At 36.9% G+C, this 24,736-nt stretch overlaps 1 protein-coding gene across 4 annotated transcripts in view; it reads right to left on the bottom strand.

Annotated features, from left to right (window-relative positions):
• Positions 1 to 24,736, bottom strand: part of OPA1 (OPA1 mitochondrial dynamin like GTPase) — a 48,949-nt gene that overhangs the window by 13,369 nt on the left and 10,844 nt on the right. For 2 of the 4 annotated variants that reach the window (XM_084212520.1, XM_084212519.1), the window contains 23 exons: positions 24,380 to 24,478; positions 20,305 to 20,358; positions 19,824 to 19,928; positions 18,823 to 18,909; positions 17,831 to 17,944; positions 17,424 to 17,504; positions 16,963 to 17,037; positions 16,555 to 16,626; positions 16,313 to 16,412; positions 15,650 to 15,780; positions 15,048 to 15,120; positions 14,884 to 14,956; positions 14,005 to 14,120; positions 13,341 to 13,405; positions 12,683 to 12,759; positions 12,323 to 12,488; positions 11,661 to 11,813; positions 10,960 to 11,068; positions 10,247 to 10,326; positions 8,969 to 9,109; positions 7,531 to 7,647; positions 6,195 to 6,288; positions 5,767 to 5,877 (listed from right to left, as the gene is read on the bottom strand). In XM_084212520.1, the coding sequence (XP_084068646.1) occupies positions 5,767 to 5,877; positions 6,195 to 6,288; positions 7,531 to 7,647; positions 8,969 to 9,109; positions 10,247 to 10,326; positions 10,960 to 11,068; positions 11,661 to 11,813; positions 12,323 to 12,488; positions 12,683 to 12,759; positions 13,341 to 13,405; positions 14,005 to 14,120; positions 14,884 to 14,956; positions 15,048 to 15,120; positions 15,650 to 15,780; positions 16,313 to 16,412; positions 16,555 to 16,626; positions 16,963 to 17,037; positions 17,424 to 17,504; positions 17,831 to 17,944; positions 18,823 to 18,909; positions 19,824 to 19,928; positions 20,305 to 20,358; positions 24,380 to 24,478 (2,293 nt within the window). The remainder of the gene's footprint in view (positions 1 to 5,766; positions 5,878 to 6,194; positions 6,289 to 7,530; positions 7,648 to 8,968; positions 9,110 to 10,246; positions 10,327 to 10,959; positions 11,069 to 11,660; positions 11,814 to 12,322; positions 12,489 to 12,682; positions 12,760 to 13,340; positions 13,406 to 14,004; positions 14,121 to 14,883; positions 14,957 to 15,047; positions 15,121 to 15,649; positions 15,781 to 16,312; positions 16,413 to 16,554; positions 16,627 to 16,962; positions 17,038 to 17,423; positions 17,505 to 17,830; positions 17,945 to 18,822; positions 18,910 to 19,823; positions 19,929 to 20,304; positions 20,359 to 24,379; positions 24,479 to 24,736) is intronic. The other 2 variants (XM_084212522.1, XM_084212521.1) reach the window with 1 other exon arrangement.

Genomic DNA, 24,736 nt, shown 5'->3' on the forward strand with positions numbered 1-24,736 from the left:
AAGGAGAAGAAATAAATGAAGATAGGACATATGTATTTCGTTTGGGTGAGATTTCAACTCTAGTGAAGTGAATGGCAGAGCTCCTGCTGCCTGCCTGAAGCATGGATTCACCTGAAGCATTCAACATCTATGTGCACCACCTAGCAGGCTTTAGGCGCTACTGCAATAGGGAGAGATGGCACTTAGCTTTGGGATAAGACATTGGAAGATCTACTTCCTTTCTGAAACGATTAAAGGATTCAATTCTTAACAGTCTTTTCTTAATAAAGCTTACTAAACTGGTACTTTCCATGCAGTTCCTAACCAGAAATGTGCAGCTGCGAAAAAAAATTACAGTCCTTTACAATCTTCATAAATTACATGTCACACAAACAAACCAGAAAACCCCAAGGGGGAGTGGAGAACAAGAGGGACAAGGAGAGGCAAGCACATCTTCCTGCCGGCAGTGGGAGGGAGCCCCGGGAGGGGAGCCCTGGGAGGGGGCAAGAGTGTGCACGAGTGTGAGTAGCGTGTAAGAGTGTACGTGAGTGTGAGCAAGTGTGAGTAGTGTGCAAGAGTGTGCGCAAGTGTGCAAGACTTTGTGTGAGTGTGAGTAGCGTGCAAGGGTGTGAGCGAGTGTGAGTAGCGTGCAAGAGTGTACGTGAGTGTGCAAGGGTGTGTGTGACTGTGAGTGGCATGCAAAAATGTGCACGAGTGTGCAAGGGTGTGAGCGAATGTGAGTAGTGTGCATGAGTGTGCCCGAGTGGGCAAGGGTGTGCCTGAGTGTGCATGAGTGTGCCCGAGTGTGCAAGAGTGTGTGCGAGTGTGAATAGTGTGCAAGAGTGCGTGCGAGTGTGAGTTGCATGCCAAAGTGTGGGCGAGTGTGAGTAGTGAGCGAGAGCATGCGTGAGTGTGAGTAGCGTGCGAGAGTGTGCGCGAGAGTGTGCGAGGAGCTCGCTCCAGCTGCTCCGGCCCCGCGGGGAAACAGCACGGCCGGCACAGAGACATCCTGCAATCAGTGAGCTCCTTCTCCCAAGTGTTTTACTGGGAACTCAACATTTTCAAGAATGACCATGTTACAAATAGTCTACAGAAAGGTATGATTTATCTACGTGCTATCAGGTATTTCTGCTGAAATTACTAGTCTGTCATTTGTGTTAAAAATAAAACAGCAGAAAATACATTATTCATGTTGAAATTGAAGTCTTTCACCTAGGTATTATTTTCCTTTAAAAAAAAAGTATTTCCCAATACTGAAGAACATCATTAATACAGTTCGAGGGAAGGTGTGACTTCAAATAATTGTCTTTTATAAATAACCAACCAAGCCGCCTTTTACAAATACACAGAACATTTAAAATGTTCAGTAACTTCAGAGGCAGCCTGCACGAATATTCAATATCATTCACTTTGGAAAGTTAAACACAATTACAGGAGAAAACAGTAGGAACTTGCAAATACTGCAAATGTTCACTGATAAAATTAAAGGATATATATTGACTCATCCATTTTCAAAGGTACTGTAGAAATAAAGGGTAATTAATATCCAAAAAAAAGAGCAAGTGGAAAAGATTTGTGTAGAGGTGCACACACTTGTGTGTAACAGCTGCAGGATTTGAAGGGACTGACTTGCCACCATTAGATTTTCCCTCCAGCCCAAAGCAGTGCCTTAAAGCCTGCAATACAAACAGGGCAGTCTTGCCAAGAGGCTTTTCTGTGAAATTCTTCCTTTAAAAGACTAATGTTTACCATTGTACTTTCAGCTCTCCTTCTATCCCATTTTACTTCTTATGGAACACAGCATATTTAAGATACTGATATGGCTAAGCAAACACTTAGTTGTGTGAAATATAAATTTCAAATCAAAGTATTTTGTCCGTCAGCCATGAGCACAATCAAGATGCAGGTGCCAACTGGAAAGTAAATCCTATTTCTGGTGAAGCTATACAAGTCAGGGCTGTTTTTCCCAAATGGCAGACAACTTTGGTGAAGAACTTCTATAAAAATGATGCCCCAGTGTTGCAAGGGAGGTTGTGAACAACTGCATTAAAACAGGTTCCTATCAACTGCTGAATAAGTCTACAGTACCCAGTCAGGCATGTAAGAGACAGATAGCAAATTACTTTTGTTTCTGAATCCTCATATTAAAAAACCAATAAACATATCTCAACTGTACCTACAGTTTTAAAACATGACAAGAAAAGGAAAATATATCATGGCTGTTACTTTTCACACAAGAACTTGGGAGTTGTAGCAGATAGACAACTGCAGCATCAGCTCACTGTTCAGTAACTGGCAAAAGAGGAAACAACTACAAGGAATTACTGTAAAATACCAGAATAAACCCAGAAAGCATCATAACACAGGTGTATAAATCCATAACGTAGATACATTTCAAATATTTTGTGCAAGGTCTGCTCTTTCACCTCAAAAGGGGTTTAGTGGAACTAAGAAAGAGGAGAAAAGTGGCAAGGCTGATTGAAACCAGGAAAAAATGTCCATGCAAAGAGCAGCTACACCATGAGAACTTTTCAAGTCAGAAAAAAGAACATCAAGTGCAGGTAGCATACGCGTCTATAAAGTCATGAATGGCAAAAAAATGAAAAGAAAAAGATTACTGAATGTTTTTCACAGTGCAAGAATTAAGGAGAATCAAATGAAACTGGCAGGTGGCTCAGAAACAAACAAAAGGAAGTACTTTTTCTCACAATGTGTATTTGAACCCTGGAACTAATTGCCACAGGATGTTGCAGATGCCAAAGTTTACATGAGTTCAAAAAGCAATTAGAGAAATTCACAGGAGGAAAAAAAAAACCTCCATGAATGCCTATTAATCACAAAGATACCTCAGGATTAGGAAATCTTGGAAGCACAGACTGGGCTGCTGTGAGAGCACAACAGGCAAGTACTACTGTATGCTTTTGCTGTTCCCACGCTTGCTCACTGCCAGGGTCAGGACTCTGGGATACATCAACCACAGGTGAATCTTTCAGTACAAGCATTCTTATAGAGGGATTGCATTTTAAGACATTTTTGAATTCAATTTTCCCAATTCAGCTAATTTCCTCTGCCCCTTTTTGCACCTCATGATCCTTTCTTCCCAAAGGACTCTAATCCTAGGGCTTCTTTATTTCCATAAACTTAGTAACCATTCACTGGTACAAGTATCATGACAATACTTATATTAAGGAGTACATTTATGTTATATTTAAAGCTTATTTTTGAAGAAAAGCATCCTTCAGTATATTAAAAAATAACAATTTGTTTCAAAAATCTGTTCACACTCTTTAAAATACCTAGAATAAAATCTGACATATGAACAGTGAGAAGCAGCAAGAATCAGGGCATAAATGTCATATAAGGAATATTCTTATATAGGATTAAACTACCATTCAAGGCTGTAGAACACAGACAACAAAACCTGCTCAAGTAAGCTTTGAGTCCTGTGTGAGCTCTCATCATGAGTCTTGGTCACCCATGTGAGTAAGAGCCATTAACCAGTATCCTGAATAAACAATAAAACACTTTCAGTGCCTCAGCACTAAAAGACTGATAAAACAACAGAGAGACAGTGTTCCCATATAATGAACATCAAGAGGAGTCATCCCAACCTGAGGTGTATAAATAATTTACATTTGCAAGTTGAGTTTCTAATCAGGAAGTGAATCCCAGCCCCATATTTACAAATTTAGACTGGAAATTAGAAGTCTATTTGTAACCACCACAAGAATGACATCCTGGAACACGTTTTCAGGGTCAATACTGAGCCCCAACAAGTAACTGATTTTAAGACAGAGCTCAAGATACTCGAATCAGCTGGGTTATATAAACACAGCAGCATGGAATACAGAGACTGGACTATGTGAGATCACTGCCCTTCCTAATTAAAATATCAATATACTTTATGGAAGTGTGTCACAAGAGTCCTTTTCCTTTAGGAAAGTTCTGAACTTTTACTAAGTGCTACTAGAATGAAATTACAGCCATCTGAGAGTTCAATGCTCTATGCTATCAAAATCTATCTCAGGGGTATAAAAAAATCTTTTGCACCATAGAAAAGCATTCTATTTGCCAAGGGAAATGCAAAGAGCCCCCCTTTTCCAGTCATATTCCCATAAAAATCACTTAGCAATAAAAGCATGCAGAAAGAACACAGGTGATCTGAGTACAGAGCTAAGCAGCAGTAGTTTTAAAATCTTCCCACAGGTAAAATAAAGCAGAACATGTCATCATACATTGTTTTGCACTGAGTAACAATTATTTCTTTAGAATAATGTGTGGGGGATCTGTGACCTCCTGAATTTAAAGAAATACAGTGCAGTGACATGTTTTTGCTGTGCAGTAATTTATGAAATGCAAACAACACACTTCAAGCATTTACACCAGTGCACTGACACCTCAGGTTATGAACACACATGGGCTGCTCCTACAGGTCTAGTCTTAGTTTACAAAATAATGACCTCAGCTGCCACTGCTTTGAAATGGGAGCCTATTACTGAGGCTGGGGAAAAGCAAAGTTGACAATACAAAAATTCTAAGTCAATTTCAGTGCAAAATAAAGACATGTTAATTTAAACACCATGGGCATGTTAGGGTTTTTAAATTTTGTTTTAAAACACTGAATACTTGAGGATAAATCAAAACCACCAAGGTTCCCTCTATACCAGTGTTTGCACAGGAAAAAAGGCCAAAAAATCAGCATCCAGTATCAAAACAATAAAGCAAGAAGCACTGCTTGAAATAGAGAACTTCCTAAATTTTTTCCTTCAAAAAGTCTGCATCCTACTATGTAGCTACTACTCATTTTACCCCAAGATATACAGAGAGGAGGAGAACGGAGAACCTCTTATGCTGTAAAACATGTTCTATCTACTCTAAAAGACTGTTTACATAAAGGTTGATACAGGATTTCAAAAGCCACACAGGATGTTTGGAAAAATTATGTACCTATCATGAAAATTATACAGTCATAGCACCTGTTTCAGAGATCAGTCAAGAAAACCTAGGCAATTTGCCCTCGATCACCAAAACTTCTATTCACAATTCCAAAATATTACATTTTCTAAAGGAAAACAAATACAATTCACTGGGATTTCAGCAACAATACTTCCAGTACGTATTTTCAGTGTAGCCAAACCAGCACTATTAAAAGTAAATACTTAGATTTTGAGTTTATTTGAAATAAAACATTTACTTTATATTACATCTTAGATGTAAAATATGAAAAATATGATTCATACTTAGGTAACTAACAGTTATTGCAGACTTCTCTGTCCTACAGAACCCTGGATATAAGAACTTTCCTAATTACTTTGCTAATTGAAAGAAAAATCACTGATCACATTATTCATTTATTCTGAATTAAATATCCCAAGTCATGTTTTAAGACAAAAATTAGTTTCTACATCAAACACAAAATAGAGATCTAAGAAGAATGGTCACCTGTGATGTGAAAATGCAGGTATTTATGTAACTACAGGAACTTTATTTATCACTAGGTTTTTTATCTTTTCCCTTTTGCACAGCACTGTTTTTTCCCCTCTCAGACCAGGTACACAGCTGGGGTTTAAGCGGAAGTCTCACAGAACGGCAGAATGCTGCCAAAAAAACAATGGTTTGTGTGCAAGACAAAGTCCATCATCAGCTAAGTGTCAGTCTAAACCCAACTGTGCAGGCAGACAACAGGAGACAACCTCAACCTGGACTGTCACCGAATATTCTCAAGAACAGCAGTACAATTTACTTCATTTCAAGCTCATTCCAAAACACTGTAGAGTGGGTACTCACTGAGATCTTCTGCAAGCTGGACTCTCTTGCCAGTTAGGAGCATCACCTTCTTTTCATTGTCTTCAGCAAAATCTTCAAGCACTTCTTTTACATTCTTCTCCAAGCGCCTTACTGTAAAAGAACGAAACGACAAAGCAACCAAAAAAAAGTGAGTGGCAACACTTTTGCAACTCCAATGACCTAAGGACAGAATTTTGGGAAGGTCTGTTGGAGATACAATATATATTACCATACTTATTAATCTGATAGGAGAAAAAGCAAACTTCTGAACACAGAAGCCCCTTCTTTGGGCCATTAAGAATGGAAATTCTTTGAGAAAGATGTTTAAATTTCAATGGGTATTTCCCTCTAAGCAAAATTATTACTGGATGACTTCTCTAGAAGGAGATAATTTTTTGTTTCAAGCCCTTCCACTGAGGAAGCCTTACCTTCAGTGTTGGTGAGCTGCTGCCTCAGGGTATTTGCTGTAATGGCCAGCATTCGCTGTATTCGCCAGAAGAGGACGATGTCATTACATTCGAGCTGGAATGACAGAACTTGTGGGGTCAGATCCCTGATGGCCATCCTACACACAAGAATCTCTTGACACTTTTAGCAGCAACTGTAACCTCATGTATAAATACCCAGACCTTGCACAAAAATCCCACAGAATTACTGGTGTAGGTAACAAGGAAACACATCAAAAATACTTCACGAGAACCACAACAGCCTTATTTGATGCACTGCATCACCTTCACGTCTGCTATTTTCAACTGAAAGAGCTGTATCATGGGAAACCATGAACAAACAATTTGCACACACTTTATGCAGGCTGGGGAGCGTAACCTAATGCTCACTGGAACACCACTGCTGGTAGCAAATACTCTGAGAGACAACAGCTGAGCCCCAGGCTGCGCCTCCCCGCATAACAAATGGTTCTGAAGACAGGGCTGGGCCAAGGGCTGTATTTGCTAACAGAAGAGACAGTTTGTACACCTGCAAGGATGGCAGGTGGGAGCATTAAGTCCACATTAGGGCACCTTAGAAAAGACAGGAACACGATTAGGAGTTTAAGTGTCATGAAGAGGCAGCTCTCCATATTGAGATCTCCTTCTCTCTTGTCTCTTACAGGCAAAGATATTTCTAAAGTAACAAAGATTTCTGGCTTCATGGCTCATTAAGAGAAAAAGGTGAGGAGCTCTACCTTTCTAGCAATTTCTCTTTGATTTAAAATATAATGGTAAGAAAACAGTGCATTCTTTGAGTGATTTGATCCATACTGTCCTTTATTGCACAAGCTTGGGTTCACAAAACTAGAAAATCTATTTATAAAGACCTGTTTGGAAACTTCATAGCTGCTCATTTTTTTCTGCATTGATCACACCTGGTTCGAAGCATTAAACATTTACTGACCATAGTTTTCCTGAAAATCCATTGGGATGTTATCTATATTTTTTTGTAGAAGTGAAGCAAATAACTATCAATGGAAAAGTAGGAGAAATGGCTATCAAAACCATAACAGCTGTACACTACTGGTTTTAACCGTGCATTTTCAATGCACATGGATTAGAAACACATGTTTAGGTCATGGCTGATACCTAGTGGTCATTTTACATAATTACCACCAGGATGGCATTTTATCCATTACAAGCCTCATGTAAAACGTATCTGAGATCACCAGCTATCTGGTCAGGCTACTTTGAAGTACTTTTAGTTTCTTTTTTCAACTGAAATAGAAATATTAAGGCAAAACACGAGTGTAGATGAAGAACATCTGTTCTTTACCTCTGAGTCCACAAAATGCCTCTGATAATAATAGAAGCCTCTTCGACATAGATTGCAGTGGTTCAAAGCAGACTTCAGGAAGTATCTTCTATAAATTTGGTGCCATGTGTCTTTAATCTAGGAAAAGAGTATTTAAATTTGACTAAATAAATAAATACATACACTCACTATCGTGCTTAGATTAATGATTGCATTTAATTTTAAAATGTAACTCCAAATTCCACTGTTCCTATCATGTAACATACATCAAAATGTTTCTCAGCAATTTGTCTGCGATCAGGCTATGATTAATGTGTTAGTTACACTTGGCAAACACTACACATGACTTGTCAATTTAAAAACCTACTCTTCCAAGAACATAACTGAATGCTTAAAAATACTGTTTGTGGCCAAAACACGTTTAAATTATATATTAGAAAACATTCTTTACATTAACACTGAGAACATATTTTTGAGTTGTACCCATTAATTTACCAATTAAACCAGATTAAAGCTTAGAGAAATATTTAATGGGTCTTACGTAAACAAACATTTATAACTTTTCTTGATTAGGCTTATTATGTTTCAATTCTTCAAAATTAAACATGTGTATCAGGATGCCTTCCTGGAAACCCATAAAACATAATTAAGAAAATCAGTTGCTCAGCTAGAAAAAACCTCAGTTAGTACTCAGTCTCCTCATGCAGAGGATGTGGATCACTACTATGACCTTTATAAAAAATGGTAAGTGCTGCATAGGAAAGGAGTAGCAGATATTAAAACAACTCTTCTTCCTAGAAGTGCATGTATTAATGGTGCAAAGGTAGCCAAAGTTATTGCAGAAAATAAATCACTGCTATAGAAAATCTACATCTATTACTTATTAATGTCTGAATTCTCATTTATTTGAAATCTCACATTTAATTAGATAAGAGGTCTAATTACCCTTAGGGGCCTTTCATTGCAATGAGATATGTAATTTTCCAGAACATTTCAGATGTACAATACAATCTCTTGGGATACTCTAAAAGAATCCTGTCTTTTTCTAAGTATTTTTTTAAAAAATTCTCTCTATTGTACCAATGAACTGTAAACTTCACATACAACCACACTGAAAGCTTTAGGATACACACTATGTTTTTACTGTAACTTGCTCACAAAGGCCTTGATTACATCTGAACAATAATTTCTAACAAGCTTTGTTACAATGTAGGCAAGAAAGTCTGCTCAGCAGATTCTGATTCCAGTCTAAAGGGACAGATTCCAAAGTGCTGCACAGATTTTGTCTGCCAGCCAACAGAAGTGTGTGAATTGCGTGCAAGCAGTCACTTAGTGATTTGTTTGGACACATCTGCATTACAAACTCAGTATTCAGATGGAGTCTTTTCTTTGGCATCTAGAAAACATTCAGATGTTCACAGGGGGCTTCCATGCGTCTTGTTACAATTCTGCATCTCACCAGACATGGATCCACTGCTACTCCTCTTGCTTCCAGATTCTTTCTGACAGTCGTTACTTCATCATTTGCCAGATAAGCTGGATGATCTTCATTGCACTTGATTAATTTCTCGAGTTCATTTTTTGTTTCATTACGAATATTCTAGGATAGGAATGATTAGTTGGAATTTATTATTAGCAACACAGAGATCATCAGCACCTCCTCAATAAACACTCTATTTGCTTAATAAGCCAGGGCAGAAAAAACCTCTGACTCTATTAACTTTTACTTTTAAGTTACTTCAAAAGGAATTTATGCAAAGACACATAAATAAAGCATTTTTAATGGATAATTTACTGTCAATTTTATTTTTCCCCTTTTCAATATACACAGAAATGCAGAACAAGAGTAGAAGGGTGGGAAAAAAATCATTGGTGTTAGCCCCCTTTCCCCTAGATGAATATTTGCTAGCAGGTCTCACATTCATATATCACTTGTGACACTGATTAAAACTGTAATTTTTGACTATTAGCTAGCAGGAACTCTCCATGGGTTCATACCTTTAAGCTGCTGTTCATAAAAGTCAACTAATATAGGCTGAAGTCACTACCATGCTCCAATAGCTGGCTGCATATAGCTGACTGTAAAACTCCTTTCTCCAAAACAATTACTTCCTACTCTATCCTTTTAAATTCTGCTTACTTCTTTAAAGTATGAATCAGTTTGAGAAACATCTAGGAAAAGTAATATAAAAAGCCTATCATCTCTGGGCATTGAACAAAAAGTGCAATTAAAATTCAAAAGAAATTTCCAAAAGCTATGAGCAAATGAGAGGAGATGTTATGATGAATAGGGCCAATCAGAAGATACAACTGTGATTACAATGCAAATGATAATGCTATCACATACTAATTAAATCCAAGTAGAGCATGACAGGAAACTGCATCTGACTTCTGTTTAGAAGGCAGGCATGAAAAGTATAGAAGAGAATAGCCCAGTTTCCACCTGCTTACATTGATTTCTTTCTACTGCAAGAACTTCAATACACAGGTCAATGGCATAATAGCAAAGAGGTAACTCGGCTGAAAAATGGAAAACAGTTTACAAGTCACTCTGTAGATGGAGCACAGAAATGTATACTAAATTCTCCATGCTATTTAAAACAATGACAAGTGAGGTTTTTTTGTAGTCATCTAAATAGTGTGAAGAGAATTGATAGCTTTGAAAATTTATTGAGTAATAATCAAAGTTTTCTAAAAGTTGTGAACTGTAAATTCTTTATAATTTTTTTCCTTTTACCTGTTCTTTGGTGCGGCCTACCCAGTGCAACCATCTTTTTTTCCAGTCTGGACCCACCATATCTTCAATAACAGATTCAGCTGAAAAAGCAGGTATGATATTAACTATCAAACAAAATATATGCAACCAGCCAAATTAAAACTTTCAAAATTAGGTATGTGAATGAACATTTAATGTTGAAGAACTTAAAATACACCACACTGGGTTAAGTCAGGTGTATTTTACTTCAAGCGATGGTTGATGTATGTTATTAAAATGTAAAGATTACTTCCAACCAGTAGATTCTTCAAGAAGTATATAAAAAACACAACAACCCTCTACTGAGATCACCCTCCTGGTTCCAAATCGTGTATTAAAAAAACCTCAAATCTTACTTTGGCTGCAACTTGCATCAAAACTGATTATGTTAGAAACCATAAACAGACCAACTATTTTCCCTAAATTTATCCTGTTCTCCTACATGTGCATTAGACCACTTTTTGACTCTATAGATCTCTACTGCTTCTTATTCAGTTGTCTAATTTTAAGAGCAAGAGCATGAGAGCTTTTGAGGCTGTATTTTGCTAAATATTTCTGTCAGTATCAGTACTACCGCAAGCAGTCAGCACTGTGTCAGTTGGGCTGATATGAAGGCTGCCCTTCAGCGACGTGAGCTAGCTCAAGACTGGCTCAGATGAAAAGGGAAGAAGAGTGGAATACATGACACCACTTACTGTCTTTGAGCCGACTCTGAAGCGTCTCTTCCATGAAATGAATGGCTGCATCCCACTGCTGCTTGTCAGATATTGACCGATCTTCTAAAGCATTGTGCTGGATCACCCGCTGCAATGCACAATGTCACTTTAGCACAGAGCAAATCATTTGTTCAGGATTTAGTTAATAAGCCATTTCTAGTATTCTTTTCATTTTTAATGTCTGATAAAACAGATTCTATTGGGCATGCACAAGAGAGTCAAGAGGCACCTTTCAAAGCACTGCCAAAATTATTTTTGTGTGCCTCTGATTCTTTTCTACAGCCTCCATAAATAATGGAAAAAATAAAGCAAAAGATATGAAACCCCTCTGGATTACAGAATCTATTATGATGGAAATGAAATTATGTTATTTTATAGGGCTACACTGAACAGAACAAATAAGCTGATGCCGAACAATTCCCATCAGGCTGCCCTTGTGCAGCCAGTGGGTTATGGAGGACATTCATGAACCAACTAAACAGTTTTATTAGATAATATTTAGGGTAATAACTAATGAAAGATAAAAATGAAATGAGAAACACTAAATTAAAACATTATATTAAAAAGGTGAGATGGACACAACGATAATCATTTTATGATCACAGTGAAAGAATGCAAAAATACTGATTATTCAACTCTAATAAAAACATTTCAAGGCAAAAAAGCCCACTACATTATACCAGGCTATCCTCTGCTCTCTCATTCCATTTATGTCGCTTAATAGTTTCTTCTTTGACAGCTTGCTTCAGTTTATCAAAGATATCATCGTGCTCTTTTCCTTTTTTTTCTGTCATGAAACGGGAAAATTCTTCTTGCAAAGTCTCCCATGCCACCTGGAAAGTTAGTAAACAATTTCTCCTGAAATGGACCATTACACCATACACCAGCTGATACAGGCACATTTACTATAATTCTTTCAAGTTTGAAAATCTGGAGACTTTCCAAAAAAAACCACACAAACATAAATCCCTGGCTTTTCCTTTGCTGCCTTATCCACTGCTAATAAAAGCAGTGGATTGTACTGTAAAAAGCAGAATTCAGTTAAACTTGCATAAATCTATTAAATGGGAATACACCTACTTGAGGGGTTTGTTAACCTTGCAAAAATAGGTTTGGGGTTTTTTCTTTAATAGACAAAATTTACCAGAAGAGCAAAATACCATGATTTTGCTCTGAATGGTTCTGGGACATCAAGTTCTTCCCAGCCTTTTCTGACATGTAAGCTAGTTAAAAGAACTGCAGTTCAGCCATTCAAACATCATCTTACTTCTCTGGAGTTATGCTTTCATTTTACATTTTAATTAAGTTTTATTTTTTTTTATTTAAATAACTAAATTCTCACCTCTACTGCTTTATTAGGCAGTTGCTTGTCAGTCCACTGCTTCAGTTTGATGTCCACAGTGGTGTTAAATGTCCCTGAGTTTGCAGTCTGTGCTGCTGGCAGGTATATGTTCTCAATCACATGAGTAGATACCCTTTCCCATAAAGTTTTCTCAAGCATGTCCTCCCTAAAATGAGAATTATTGATGGTTTCCAGTACAAAAGTGACTAATAGGTGTGCATTCAATTTGTTAGGAACACAGAAAACAAGACAACAGATCACAGGAACACAATAATGTTGTTTCCTAGAACTCTATTTTAAAGGCAAACTTCTCCTAGTAAATTATGGGGAAAAAAAGAAAAAAGAAAAAAATTACTGTACCAGTGCTTTGGGGTGACCTGAGTCAAACTTATGACTTCATCAAGAATCTCATTCTTTGCTTTCTCAAACAGCTCATTCTGTGCAAAAGGAAATAATAAGATTAAGTGTCGTTTGATCACGTCTCCATACAAAAGGTAAAAAAATTCAAAACCTTTTCCTTAAGGCCTTTAAGTACCAAATGATGCCTCCTGGTCATGTGTGTGTCCATATCGTCAGCAACCCTGGTTTGCCATACATTTTCCCCCCCATCTCTTGCATGCCTTTGTCCAGGCATGGCATTTCAATATTCAGGATATCTATAAAAGAATTACAAAATGAGATCTCAATTGTTCTGTTACTCTGTCTGACAGACCAGGGAATGTAACTTCTCTTTGCCAGTTCTGTCATGATCACAAAGAAACACTGACCTATCCCTGGGGGCAAGTTAAGTCAGGTAACTGTATACTAGAAGAGTGAAAGACTTAAGTGATGAAGCATCACAATTTTGAAGAACAGTATTTCCTTCCCCTACAATAATCTACCCTGTCCTAACATTTTGAAATGTCAGTACTTTATGTTAACTTTAAGAAACCTTTACAAATGAAATTAAAAGGCATAAATTTAGATTCATAGTCTTCAAGCCTTTGTAGCACACAGTAAGAGCAGTAGTGTAATTTACCCTGTCAAGCTCTCGCAGCCGGGGGTAATTGTTCTTCCATTCCGTCTCAAGATTGAAACGTGTGGCTGCAAAAATCAGAAAAAAGGCCTTGTTTTTTTAATTGTCCATAGGCACTTCATGACTACTTTAGAAGTTCAGCAGGTCTTAAAACTGCCACAAATGTTGCTTATGAAAAACTCTCCAAGAACTTTAAGCGTGTCTGCAAATGAGCAGAATTTTTTTCTGTCTATGCCAAGATACTCTGTCTACAAATTGCAGAATTCAAGCACTAAAAAAGCACAGTGCAGTCATTCAGCTTCCAGCTCGGCACACATCAGCCCTGCCCTGGCTGACCAGACGGTACCTTTATATAGGAAGCCATTTTAAACATCTTAATCCAGTGGAAGAACTGTGTTTTGCCCACAGAAAAAAACCCAACTTGATTTTTGCTCTTCATAGTTTTTTACTCCTTTGGTTTCTAGAGTAAGTGGTACTTTGCAACATAAATTTTTTTTTTTAGTTTTTTTCTAGAAATTACCTGGGGCAATTATCAATGGGAAATGCTGATCATATAAAACATATGAAACAATTCCCAAGTATGTTGGCAAAACATCATATGCATATGGAAGAAATAATTGTTTAATAGCAAGTTGATATTTCCCTTTTTTTTCCCAAACATGTTTACCTTTAAAAGCATCTGCTTGCTGCTCCACAGACTCTCTCACCATTTTCCAAAAGCAGTCTGACACAGCAAGACTTAAGTTCTTGGTTGTTACCTGATGTGCTTTCAGCATACTTGTCCTGTGAAAAAAGACAGCCAGAGGAAGTTCTCTGCATATCCATGCTTGCAGGCAGGCCCCCAATTTCTGCTCTCTAGAATAAAGCTTTGCTTCTCAGAGCAGAAGATAACATGTAACTGTGTACCTAACCCAAATTCCAGTCTCTTCTTCTAAAATACTCAGCATATAGCAAGGAGAAAAAGCCCCAAACAAAAAAGCCCCAAAACAAAACATAGGAACAAAAAGGTCTACCCTAAGTAAGTTTTTACTCTAGAGGTTGCAGTGCAGGTACTATAGTCCCAAAGACCATGTACTGTACTTTCCTGAAGAATACCAGCCTGTGAAATCAAAACTCCACTCAGTGAGCCTCCCTCAGAACACACAAACCAACCCTCTGAATGCAACATTTTCACACCAAGACAACTGATGTTTAGAGGCCCTAAAACTCACTTTTGGGCTGGATTTACTCCTCTCAGCTCTAAATGCTTAGACAGGGTGAAACTTAATTCTTGTAGAGCTGATGGAGAGACACACAAACCTTGGAAGAGTGACCCAGAACTGCAGTGGAATCAGCTGCTGCCTGAAGATGCCTGTCTCCACTGACTTACAGCAAGCATTAGAAAACCAGGAAAAATTGGTCACCTCAACATGATACTTAATTTAAGCATATTAAATCTCGATTAGTGTTTCCACATTGCAATCCTTTTAAATTCCGCAAGAAAACCTGATGTTAGCATTTACCAATACTAGCTCATTTTAACAGAAAGGATAAAATAGCAACATACTTTAAAAGCTTTGAATTTTGAAAAAATTCCTCTTCATATTCTTTAATGGATTCAATGCTTTCACTGCTGTTTCCTGCAAAAAGAAAAGAGTGCTGCAACAGTTCCATTCAGACAGCTTTCTGGGCTACCAAGGACAAAATAAGCAGAGCTAGAGCTCTCTTTACCTTTTCCAGTAACAACTGCAAAATAACCCAAAGCTTTCATTGGGAAGAGTTTGCCTTCAATGATTTGCTGGATCTATGAAAAGAAAGCATTAAAAAAAAAACATCATTAATTTTGCACAGAGACATTCCACAGTTTTAAGGCCAGATCTAGTCATAGCTATGCATAGACTACAGCAGGAAGCAGTTTGTCATGGGACTATGAGCTCTACTGAGATTGAAAACAAAAGAGAATTAACAAAAAAAGGCATAAATCTAATAAGGCATAACACAGCAAAACACAAAACACAACAAAAATGCCTGTATCAGAATATCCTTAGCCTTTTTGGGAAATGGAACTTGCTCAGGTCACCTTCATGAAAGGAATCAGTATTATAGCAAGCTGAGACTGAAGTCTCATAGCTTATCATTAAAAGCAAGGCCTGAGAGAGATTAAAACAACAACTACCAAAAAAATCATCATACTGAACACAGAAATAAGCACACAAAACCATCTAGAATAGGCAGGTGAGGTCCAATATCTCTGCCAGCGTCACAGGTATTTTACCATGTGTGACTTCAGCCAGCACAATATGAGAAAAACAGTTTCACCTGTTTGGACTCACCCTGTTTGGACTAGCCACATTTTTCTCTGCAAGATCAACCTTAGTCAACACAAATATTGTCCTTTTTCCTTGGGGATCCATTTGGCTGACTAAGTCTGTGACAATACTGCGTTCTGCATCCACTGACCCATCTAAAATAAACACAAAGCTTATTTTAGGGACTATGTCATCTATGAGTACTGAAAACACAGTAAGCCATCATCAAGTAAGTTTCATGTTACAAATTTAATCCACTAAAAGTAGACTTATGTTCCATTTTTAGATACATTTTTAGTGGAAAAATTGCTTTGTTCCCAGAATCAAAACAAAGCAGCTTGTTATAGTTCTGTAACTTTTCAACAAGTACCAGCTTACTCAAAATATTCAACATTATATTATATTCAATATTATTGCATGCTACCTCCAAAAACACTTCTGCAGAAAATTTGCGTTTTAGTATCACTGCTATTTTTCTTTAATGCTACAAAAACTCTTAGCAAAAAGTTGCTTTTGCCACAAATTTTGCACAGATTGCCTTAATTTATAAAAAGACATTCCACAGCATGCTGTTTTGTACACTACACAAATTATCACAAAAGGAAAAATATCATCAGAACAGACTCTAGAGTAACATATGAACCATGATTAAAAATACAAGTGGATAATTGTTTAGACCCTTAATACCTTGAATACAGAGGATGATGGCATTAGGATTCTGCATGTAGGCTTTGCTGATACTAAAGATAGTTTCCTTTGTATCTGGAGCCATACCTGATGTCACAGTCTTTAATATGCATATGGAGACAAATATTTAAAGAAAAACAAAGAAAAAAAAAACATGTTAAAAAATCCCCAACAGCTAATGTTCTCATCAATAACACTACCTCATTTACATGTCTTCATTTTTGAAACTATTGCATACTCACACTAATGACTCCAGGTAAATCAACCAATACCATTCTCTGCAAACCAGGACCTTTAACACTTAAGGAGATGGTCTGCGAAATAAAATTGAAATTAGAAGTTTATACACCATCTACTTTGAATATAGTTACACAGACAAGCACATATACAAAACTATATGAACACATATTTACACATATGTTTTATTCAGCAACAACCCGTCATTTTAAATAGGAAGTACAACTTTTAATGCAAGTATAAATGCAGCATTGTTGTATGAAACTGATTTTAACAGTCCAAATACAGCTTGTACAATGCAAAACACAAAGTATCCAGCAGACTGGATGCATCACAGTCCCCAGTTGAAGAATACAGCCAAAACATACACACATACAGATATTTACCATGAAATATTTGAAAAGTCTTATTACCTCAGTGCTAACAGTGCACCCTTCTTTCACACTATTTCTCATTCTGATCTCTATTTCATTTCTCAAAGCTGCAAGCTGTTACAAGAAAAGCAAAATATCAAACAGAAAACTCTTTATAACAGTGATAGAAGAAAAATACTGTTAGTTAGGGATGAAGATCTCAGTTTATAAGTATTATTTCAAATGCATCTTTAGTAAGTCTGGTAAATAGGGAGGGCACTAAATGACAGATTACCTGCAGATCTCTTCATGCTTCAAAAAGTGTCTCGGCACAAGGAGCACTCAACATTTTATCCACTTCAGTGCCAGCCAAAGAGATAATTTAATAGCTAATACAATGCCTTGCCCCACTAAACATCTTTCACTCTAATTAAACAGGGGCTTAGAGATCACAGAGATACAAAATTATTCAGAGAATCAACACAAGTCTCATTAACTTCCAGTCACTTTATTATACTTACATCCTCCTCTTTGGTCAGATCAAACTCCCGAGAGCTGTCTTTGAATAAAGCCACATGGTGGGGACCTTCACTAAGGGTCACCTAAATGTTAAAAGTTTTAATGAGAAAGTATAGCCAATCTAACAGAGAGAAACATGAGAAGTACTTGACACATGTAGACTTCCCTCCGTAGAAACATAGTCATATGTAATGATCATTTAGCACAAACTTACTAAATGGCACTGCTACTACTCAGACATTATTCATGGATCATATACAGACCTGCAGAGCTTTTGTCATAGGCTGAAACAACTCCCTTGCTTACAGGCCATTTTATAAACCTATGTACATGTATGCTTCAATCAATGTCATAATCAGAGGGAGAACAATACAGCAAATGCTGATTCAGAGATGAGGATGTTTCTTACCTTGACAGGGGAACGTGTCATCATCTCCCCAGACCCTCGAGGGAATATGCGGGCCTGGGCGATCATTTCTAACACGCTGGTTTTTCCTGCACTTTGGTCTCCAACCACCACCACCTTAAGTGAAAGTTCAAACAAAGCCATTGGCTTTTGGAAGGATATTTTGGAAGTTTAGACAAAAGCTGACTAGGAAGACATACATCTGTATCAACATCAGCTGAATTCTGCTTGATAATAAATGCATGGATTTAAAGATGGAATCCCTGAAGAAATACTAACTCGTAGTCAAGCTAAAATATTGACTCATGCTTAAGACAGCACAGTCCACAAAGCACCCTGCAAGGGCATCTACTGAAGAAAGGGAGGGCTTGCTGCTCTCGTGGCAGACAGCTCTCCTCTTTCATGTACAAAATCCTTTCTGCAAGCAAAATGCTACTCATCTGGTAGATGCTGCTTCTGCCTGGAAAGAGCTGAATCCTGAGTTTCTCCATCTTAGTGGCTTCCTATAGAAGCTACCAAAGCTAGAGGTGGTTGTGAAAGCTGGAAGCATTCCTGGCTCTCTCCTACACCAGCAGTCAGGCTAACCCCCTCCCAAATCACCCCCCTCAACAGCAGCATGCTGTGGGGAGATGGACAGGGCACATTACTCACTCAGTTCTACTCACACACAGTGGGAAACAACAAACATTTTACAAAGTTGAGAAGGATGGGGTGCACAGAATGACCATTTAAAATGGAAAGCTGAGCACAGCAGCAGTAACTGAATCTAGACAGGGTTTATCTAAGTGCCAAAACAGGCTTAGCATGGTTAAATTTGTTATTTTCAAAAGTATCTTATTGCTTTTAAAATGAAAGACCTTTCATAGGCAAAAAGGTGGAGTTACAAGAAAATAGCCTAGCACTAACTCTGGATTATTCTGGAATATAATGAAATGCTCTATTTAATTGCAAAACTGGTGTTTCAGTAGAAATAATTGAACTTGTTATCTACTTACTCGAGGTAGGTGGTCTTGAGTGTTATAACTGGCATCATAATCAGACAGGATGTCAAGTACTTCAGAATACATATCAATCAAGGACTTCTACAAAAAAAGCAGAGAGAGAAAACACAGCCAAATAAGAGAACAAAGCTTTCAGACTACTTCTTCTGTAAATTTGTGTAAAAATGTTTTTACTTTCTCCTGATGGTGTGAAACCACAGCTGTCTATACTGCAGCTTTGTTCTATGAAATACAATACCAAGTAATGTCACTCCTTGACTCCTATGGATAAAGGAGAAAAATGACAGCTCCTATGTACAGCATAAGAGAACAACTGAGTGCAAACTTCACAGCTTTTAGGTTAAGCCAAATTGAGTTTCTTCCATTAAACATCTAGAATTATTTAGTTTGATGAACAATAAACATTAGCAAGGATACAGAGTTATCAAACTTATTATGCACAAGTAAGATTCATCTTTCAGTTCCCAGAGGAGAGAGTAAGATTCATACTGGTTAACAAATCACACAGAGAAGCAGAAAACATGTATTTTTAAAATGCTCAGGATGTTGGCAGACAAAAACAAAAGCCAGTCTCACTGGATTTTTACAGTCGTTAAATGATGTTCCCTGACCCCATAACTTACTCCTACCAAACTCAATGAGACCCATGACAAAGCACAAAGGTATCAGATTGTGTGTGCAAAAAGAGTTGGAAGCAAGATTATCTGAAAATATAGTGAAGCTACATGAAAAAACTGAGCCACATTTCCCAGTCTCTTAGGTAAGTTATTTAGTTTGACATGGTAACCCCTTTGTGGTTTTCAATTGAAGCCACTTCCAAAAGTTATATAGTTAAAAAATAAAGGATGTATGAAAGTCCTGATGACTCAAAAAATTAACAGAGGTATCTTAAAACAAATGTTAGAAGTTTATATATGAATTAGCAAATGCAATTTGGAATAGCATAATGGAAAATATGGTGTAATTATATTTCAATGTGGTTTTGTAACACTTACCTTTAACTTCCTCTGATGAATTCCCTTGTCATCTCTTTGCAGTACCAATTTTCTCAATTCTTTGTTCTCTTTCTCTAATCGCTCAAGCATTCTTTGGTATTTGAGCTATAAAAGCAGAACAAACATATTTGTGTAATTATGGACATAATAGATTCACATGAGCAAAGTTTTACCGATGAAAAACGTATGTGCATCATTCCTGAAAAAATCTAGCCTACAAATAACTAGTTCTGTCTTGCTAATCGAGGCGAGATTAAAACTTGGTTGGAATAAGGTCTTGCTTTCTGTAAGTCATTGTCAGAGAAGAACAGAGTTTTTGCTCTGACCTTTGCTCTGTGCCTACACAGGGGACTCTGCACTGATACATTGAAAAAAGCACTGCATTTTTACCAAATATACTTTGGGTGTGCTTTTGTCTAGTAAATCTGAGTCTGCTGCACATAAATCTCTACTTAAGGCATCAATAACTCAGAAAAGCCACCTGAGTGCGTAGTAGTTCTTCTTGAAGTTGATCAATCTTCTCTTTGTCAGAAACCTACAAAGAAAAATAATCATGGCTACCATCACTTGTTTAGTTTAAGCACTGTAAGCAACCAAATTATGAACTGAAAGTTTCATTCCACATAAGAAAAGTGACTTGACATGCATTTTACAGCAAGTAAAATTCTTCAATTAGCATTTGAAATTTAAAGCTGATGAAAAGCCCCATCTGCAACAGGAGCTTTACATCAAAGAATTGTCTGAATTTTAGTACATGCAAATGTAAAAATTAACCCTTCAAGACTTAATACTGGGAAAGTGGGCTTAAAGAAAAGTAGCTTCATATGGTGCTGAGATTTCTGGCCACTGAACTAAATGTAGTTTTAGTAGTCAAACAATCAGGATCTTGTATATCTATTTTCTGAATTAGCACCATCTTAATGTGATAAAATCAGTGAACAGCTGCTTGCTACAGAAAATACTTTTGGGTGAGTATACTATTTATGAATATTCATAAGCATTCTTATTTCATATTTGTTTGTCAGAATTCTAAACATGCTACACAACTTCATACATTTAAGATAGGCAGGACAGTCTTGAAGGGTTATTTCAAAATTATTTAAATTACATTAATACTACAAATATTAGGATATTATACTACAAGACATCTTGAGATTCAAGGAATTAACATAATAAGATCAAGCACTAAGAAACATTCTAAGCCAAATGTTCCTAAAATGTGTTCATCAAGATGCAGTAAACAGTTGTTTTAAGCAATCTCCTTTTAATTACACAAAGGCAAAAAGCATTAATGATGGAATACAAATTCTTATGATGTAGATATATACAAACAACAAAATCTAATGGTTGACTGATGAAATATTCAATTTAGAAAAAATGGTAACCTAAACAATTATTGTGTCAATATTTAAATAAAGTTCATGTGATAAAGCCCATGTGACATTTACAACTCAAGTTGGCTTCAAATGACAAAGAGCATATTATCTAATATGCAGAGGACAGCTGTCATTTAGACATAAATTAATTCCATTACTAAAACTTTACAAGAGTTGTTACAGACTGAACAAGAATTATAATCTACAAGTATTCATAGTGCTCAATATCATTTAGCTGTTAAGCCTGAGGAAATGTGTCTCCACTTTATAGAAAGAAATCCAAGCTGACACTTCCATCTTATTGCCATTATTTTCTTTCACAAAGAGCAAAGACAAAGTGCTGTAAATTAACTTTTGATTGCTGTTAATTAGTTCAGTGGTAGCAAAAGTACATCAGAAACAGGGTTAGTTGAACAGAGGACTTGATGCATGCAGCTACAAGTTGCTATATGTAAATAAACATTTACATATACTCACACCTCCAACACCCAGAGATAAAAGGGGAAAATAAAAACAGGAGGGCAAAAAGAGTGATGTGCAGAGCCAAAAGAAGCAAGAAAATTTAGGAAAGAAAAGGAAAACAAAGTGTTTCCATGTGCTGCAGACTTTCAAAGGAGGTAACATTTTCTTGCTCTCTGCTGTTCTCAAAGGACTTGTGGGGCCATGATGCCCCTCTGAAGTGCTTCCCAACAGACCCCTCCAACCACGGGCACTGTCTGTGGGCTGATGCTGCACAGCCTCGCATTGTGAGATCTGAAGCAAACATTCATCTAGCACTACATGATTAATTCAAACTTTAGGTAAGTTATGTCAAAACCAACAAACAGCTCTAGAATGATGCCTTTGCCTCAGTGCTCGGTGCAGGTGTGATTTCAATGTTAGTACATCCAGTATTTTGAACATGTAGTCCATAATATTGCTAGAAATTCTAAAGTTGCCAGTAAAAGCTAAAGTATCAATTTGAAGTACTAACAGTCACATCAGACTGATTTCTGATTTCTATCCTCCCCCCCCCCCCCCAAAAATCAACTATTAAAGTATGTTTATATAGGCACATGGCACACGAGTACTTGCTTAATCCAGTTCAATATGGTTTGTAGCTCAAGATTACTCCCTCTTTCCCCACTGCCACCATAAAGAATTAAGAGGAAAAAATGCTGGCGACTTATTTTTAATCAAGGGCCCTTGCACACAGATATCTGTTCACTGCAAATAATTTTAAACCGATTATGTGCAGAACTACAACAATTTCCAATAATTTAAATGAAAATATTAAGGCCCAGACAAAATGCATTCAAGCAGCCATGCACAGTGCAATTGTAAACAATTTTACTGCTAAATATTTAACAGGCTGCCTCCAAAAAAAAAAAATCAACAAGAGAATATTAAATTTTTATTTTTAGTATCTTCTCCTGATTATGAGATGGTTTGTACTGTTACTTAATTTACAACTGCAGTAGATTCAATACTGAGTAAATAAATTAAAATGGCAAAATATGCAAGTAAATTGGGCAACAAAACTTTCAAGAACTGAAATAAAAATACCATGTTTTATAATAGACATGCAAGCAAGACAACTCAGTTTAAAAATAAAAAGGGTTAGTTTATGCCCTGTCAGAAGGGCCTGCAATGACTTATTTCATTGACAGTCACAATTTGTTCTTCCAAAAGAGAATGTGGATCAATAATTGGATTCTTTGACCCATATACTCATATCAAGGTATTAAAGAAAATACTTTACCATCTCTTTCAAATTGATTCAAACATAAAAGTTAGTGTAACAAACAAGACTCATTCTTTGTCTTAAGGCATGTATGCCAAACAGCACATTGAACGCTAAGTGAAAATTTTCCATATGCAAAGGAAGGTAGACCTTCAATCCCATGAAAACACAATACTAGCCATGGAGGGGAAGATAACATTTACAAGGACAGCCCTTGCAGTTTCTTCACAGCTTGGGAATTGCGGAATTAGTTGCAACAAAGTACTAAAAAGCAGAATCTCAATCATAAACAAATGTAGTATCAAGCTCAATTTTTTCCCTGAATGTGTTTATCAGGCTGATAAATTTTTATATATCAAATATTGTGTTAGATTTCCAGCAATTTTACAAGTTCATACATTTTATCATTCAATCTATGAACTGTATACAATCTGACAAGGGAGCTTGTAACTCTAAACCATATAAAATAATATGGCAAGAAAGTAAAACACTGGAGTACTACTACACTTTCAGAGAACAGTGTTTTCCTCTGTTGATGGACGCAAAAGCATGACAATTACAGCTATGCAAATATGTCTAAAAGTTTAATTCATATTTAGTGCATTTCTCTTTCTGTGAGATTTATCTTCAGATGTACAGAAGATCAAGTTCTGTATTCAGTGCTCAATTCCAAAGCTGCTGAAAAGTATGACTAATTAGAAAGTTAAGGAGACGCAAAAGCAGCCAACAAAGCAATGCGGTCAAGAATTACAGATTGCCACAGATCAGACAACTAAAACATCCCAATTTAAGAGGGATTTCCAATCAGCCATATAATATTTAACAAAATGATCAGAGCTTAAATTAAATAAGTAAAGAGAAGTACAGATGTTCAACAAGTGCAACAAAACAGTAAAAATTCTGCTTTAAGATGGAGAACAGACAAGGGACTACCACTGATGAATTTACAGTAGATACTGTTATTATCAGCAGCATTCAATTGACTGTGCAAAATCATTACTAAGGAGATGCTGTCATTTTCAGATTGGCAACAGAGGAGCATCTGTCATTTTCAGATTGGCAATAAAGCAGAGGAGAAAAAAATCCCAGAGATACAGTCCCTGTAAACAGCTACACTCTTAAAAGACAGAGCTACCAGAAACAAGCAACACTAAACAGGTTTGACATTGATTCATATACTTTCCTTAAATGCATTTTTAATGTTTGAACTTTAAATAAAACTTTTTATAGAGGCAGAAATAATACCATTTTAAAGCGACACAAAATACTTGTTTTGCTTTTAACATCATGCTTTAAATGCAAATTGGTTAAACTGAAACAGGACTACCCATCTGTAGTGAAGCTGACCAATTACTTGCATCCACAATTTAATTAGTAAGATTTTTCTAGCTCAAATGCAGAGAGCTGAAGTATTGGATTAGAGTGAATGCAGAACATATCGTCCCTTAAGGCATCACCTTGCGCTTCTGCTGGGAAGAGAAGCCAGCGGCTCTGCGTGCTTCCTCTTCGTGCTGCTGGATTTGCTGTTGTAACAGAATGAGCTCCCCAAGCAGGCCCTGCCGTGAGTTTATAATAAAAAGGAGAGGAAAAATTTGGGGTGTAAGGAGAACAAAGTTAAACCAAAAGGCATGACAGACAGATGAAAACAGGTATGAACGGGTCAATTCAAATGCAAGTGGAATTTCATCAGCAAGATCTCTTGCTAGCTGGAGTGGACAGAGCCAGCAAAACCATGCATTTTGCAAATCCAGGCAGAACAAAGCAAACAACATTTATCTACATTTTACAATTATATTCAACTTTAACTAAGCATC

This window comes from Fringilla coelebs, assembly GCF_963513975.1.
Source record: "Fringilla coelebs genome assembly, chromosome: 10".
Lineage (NCBI taxonomy): Eukaryota > Metazoa > Chordata > Aves > Passeriformes > Fringillidae > Fringilla > Fringilla coelebs.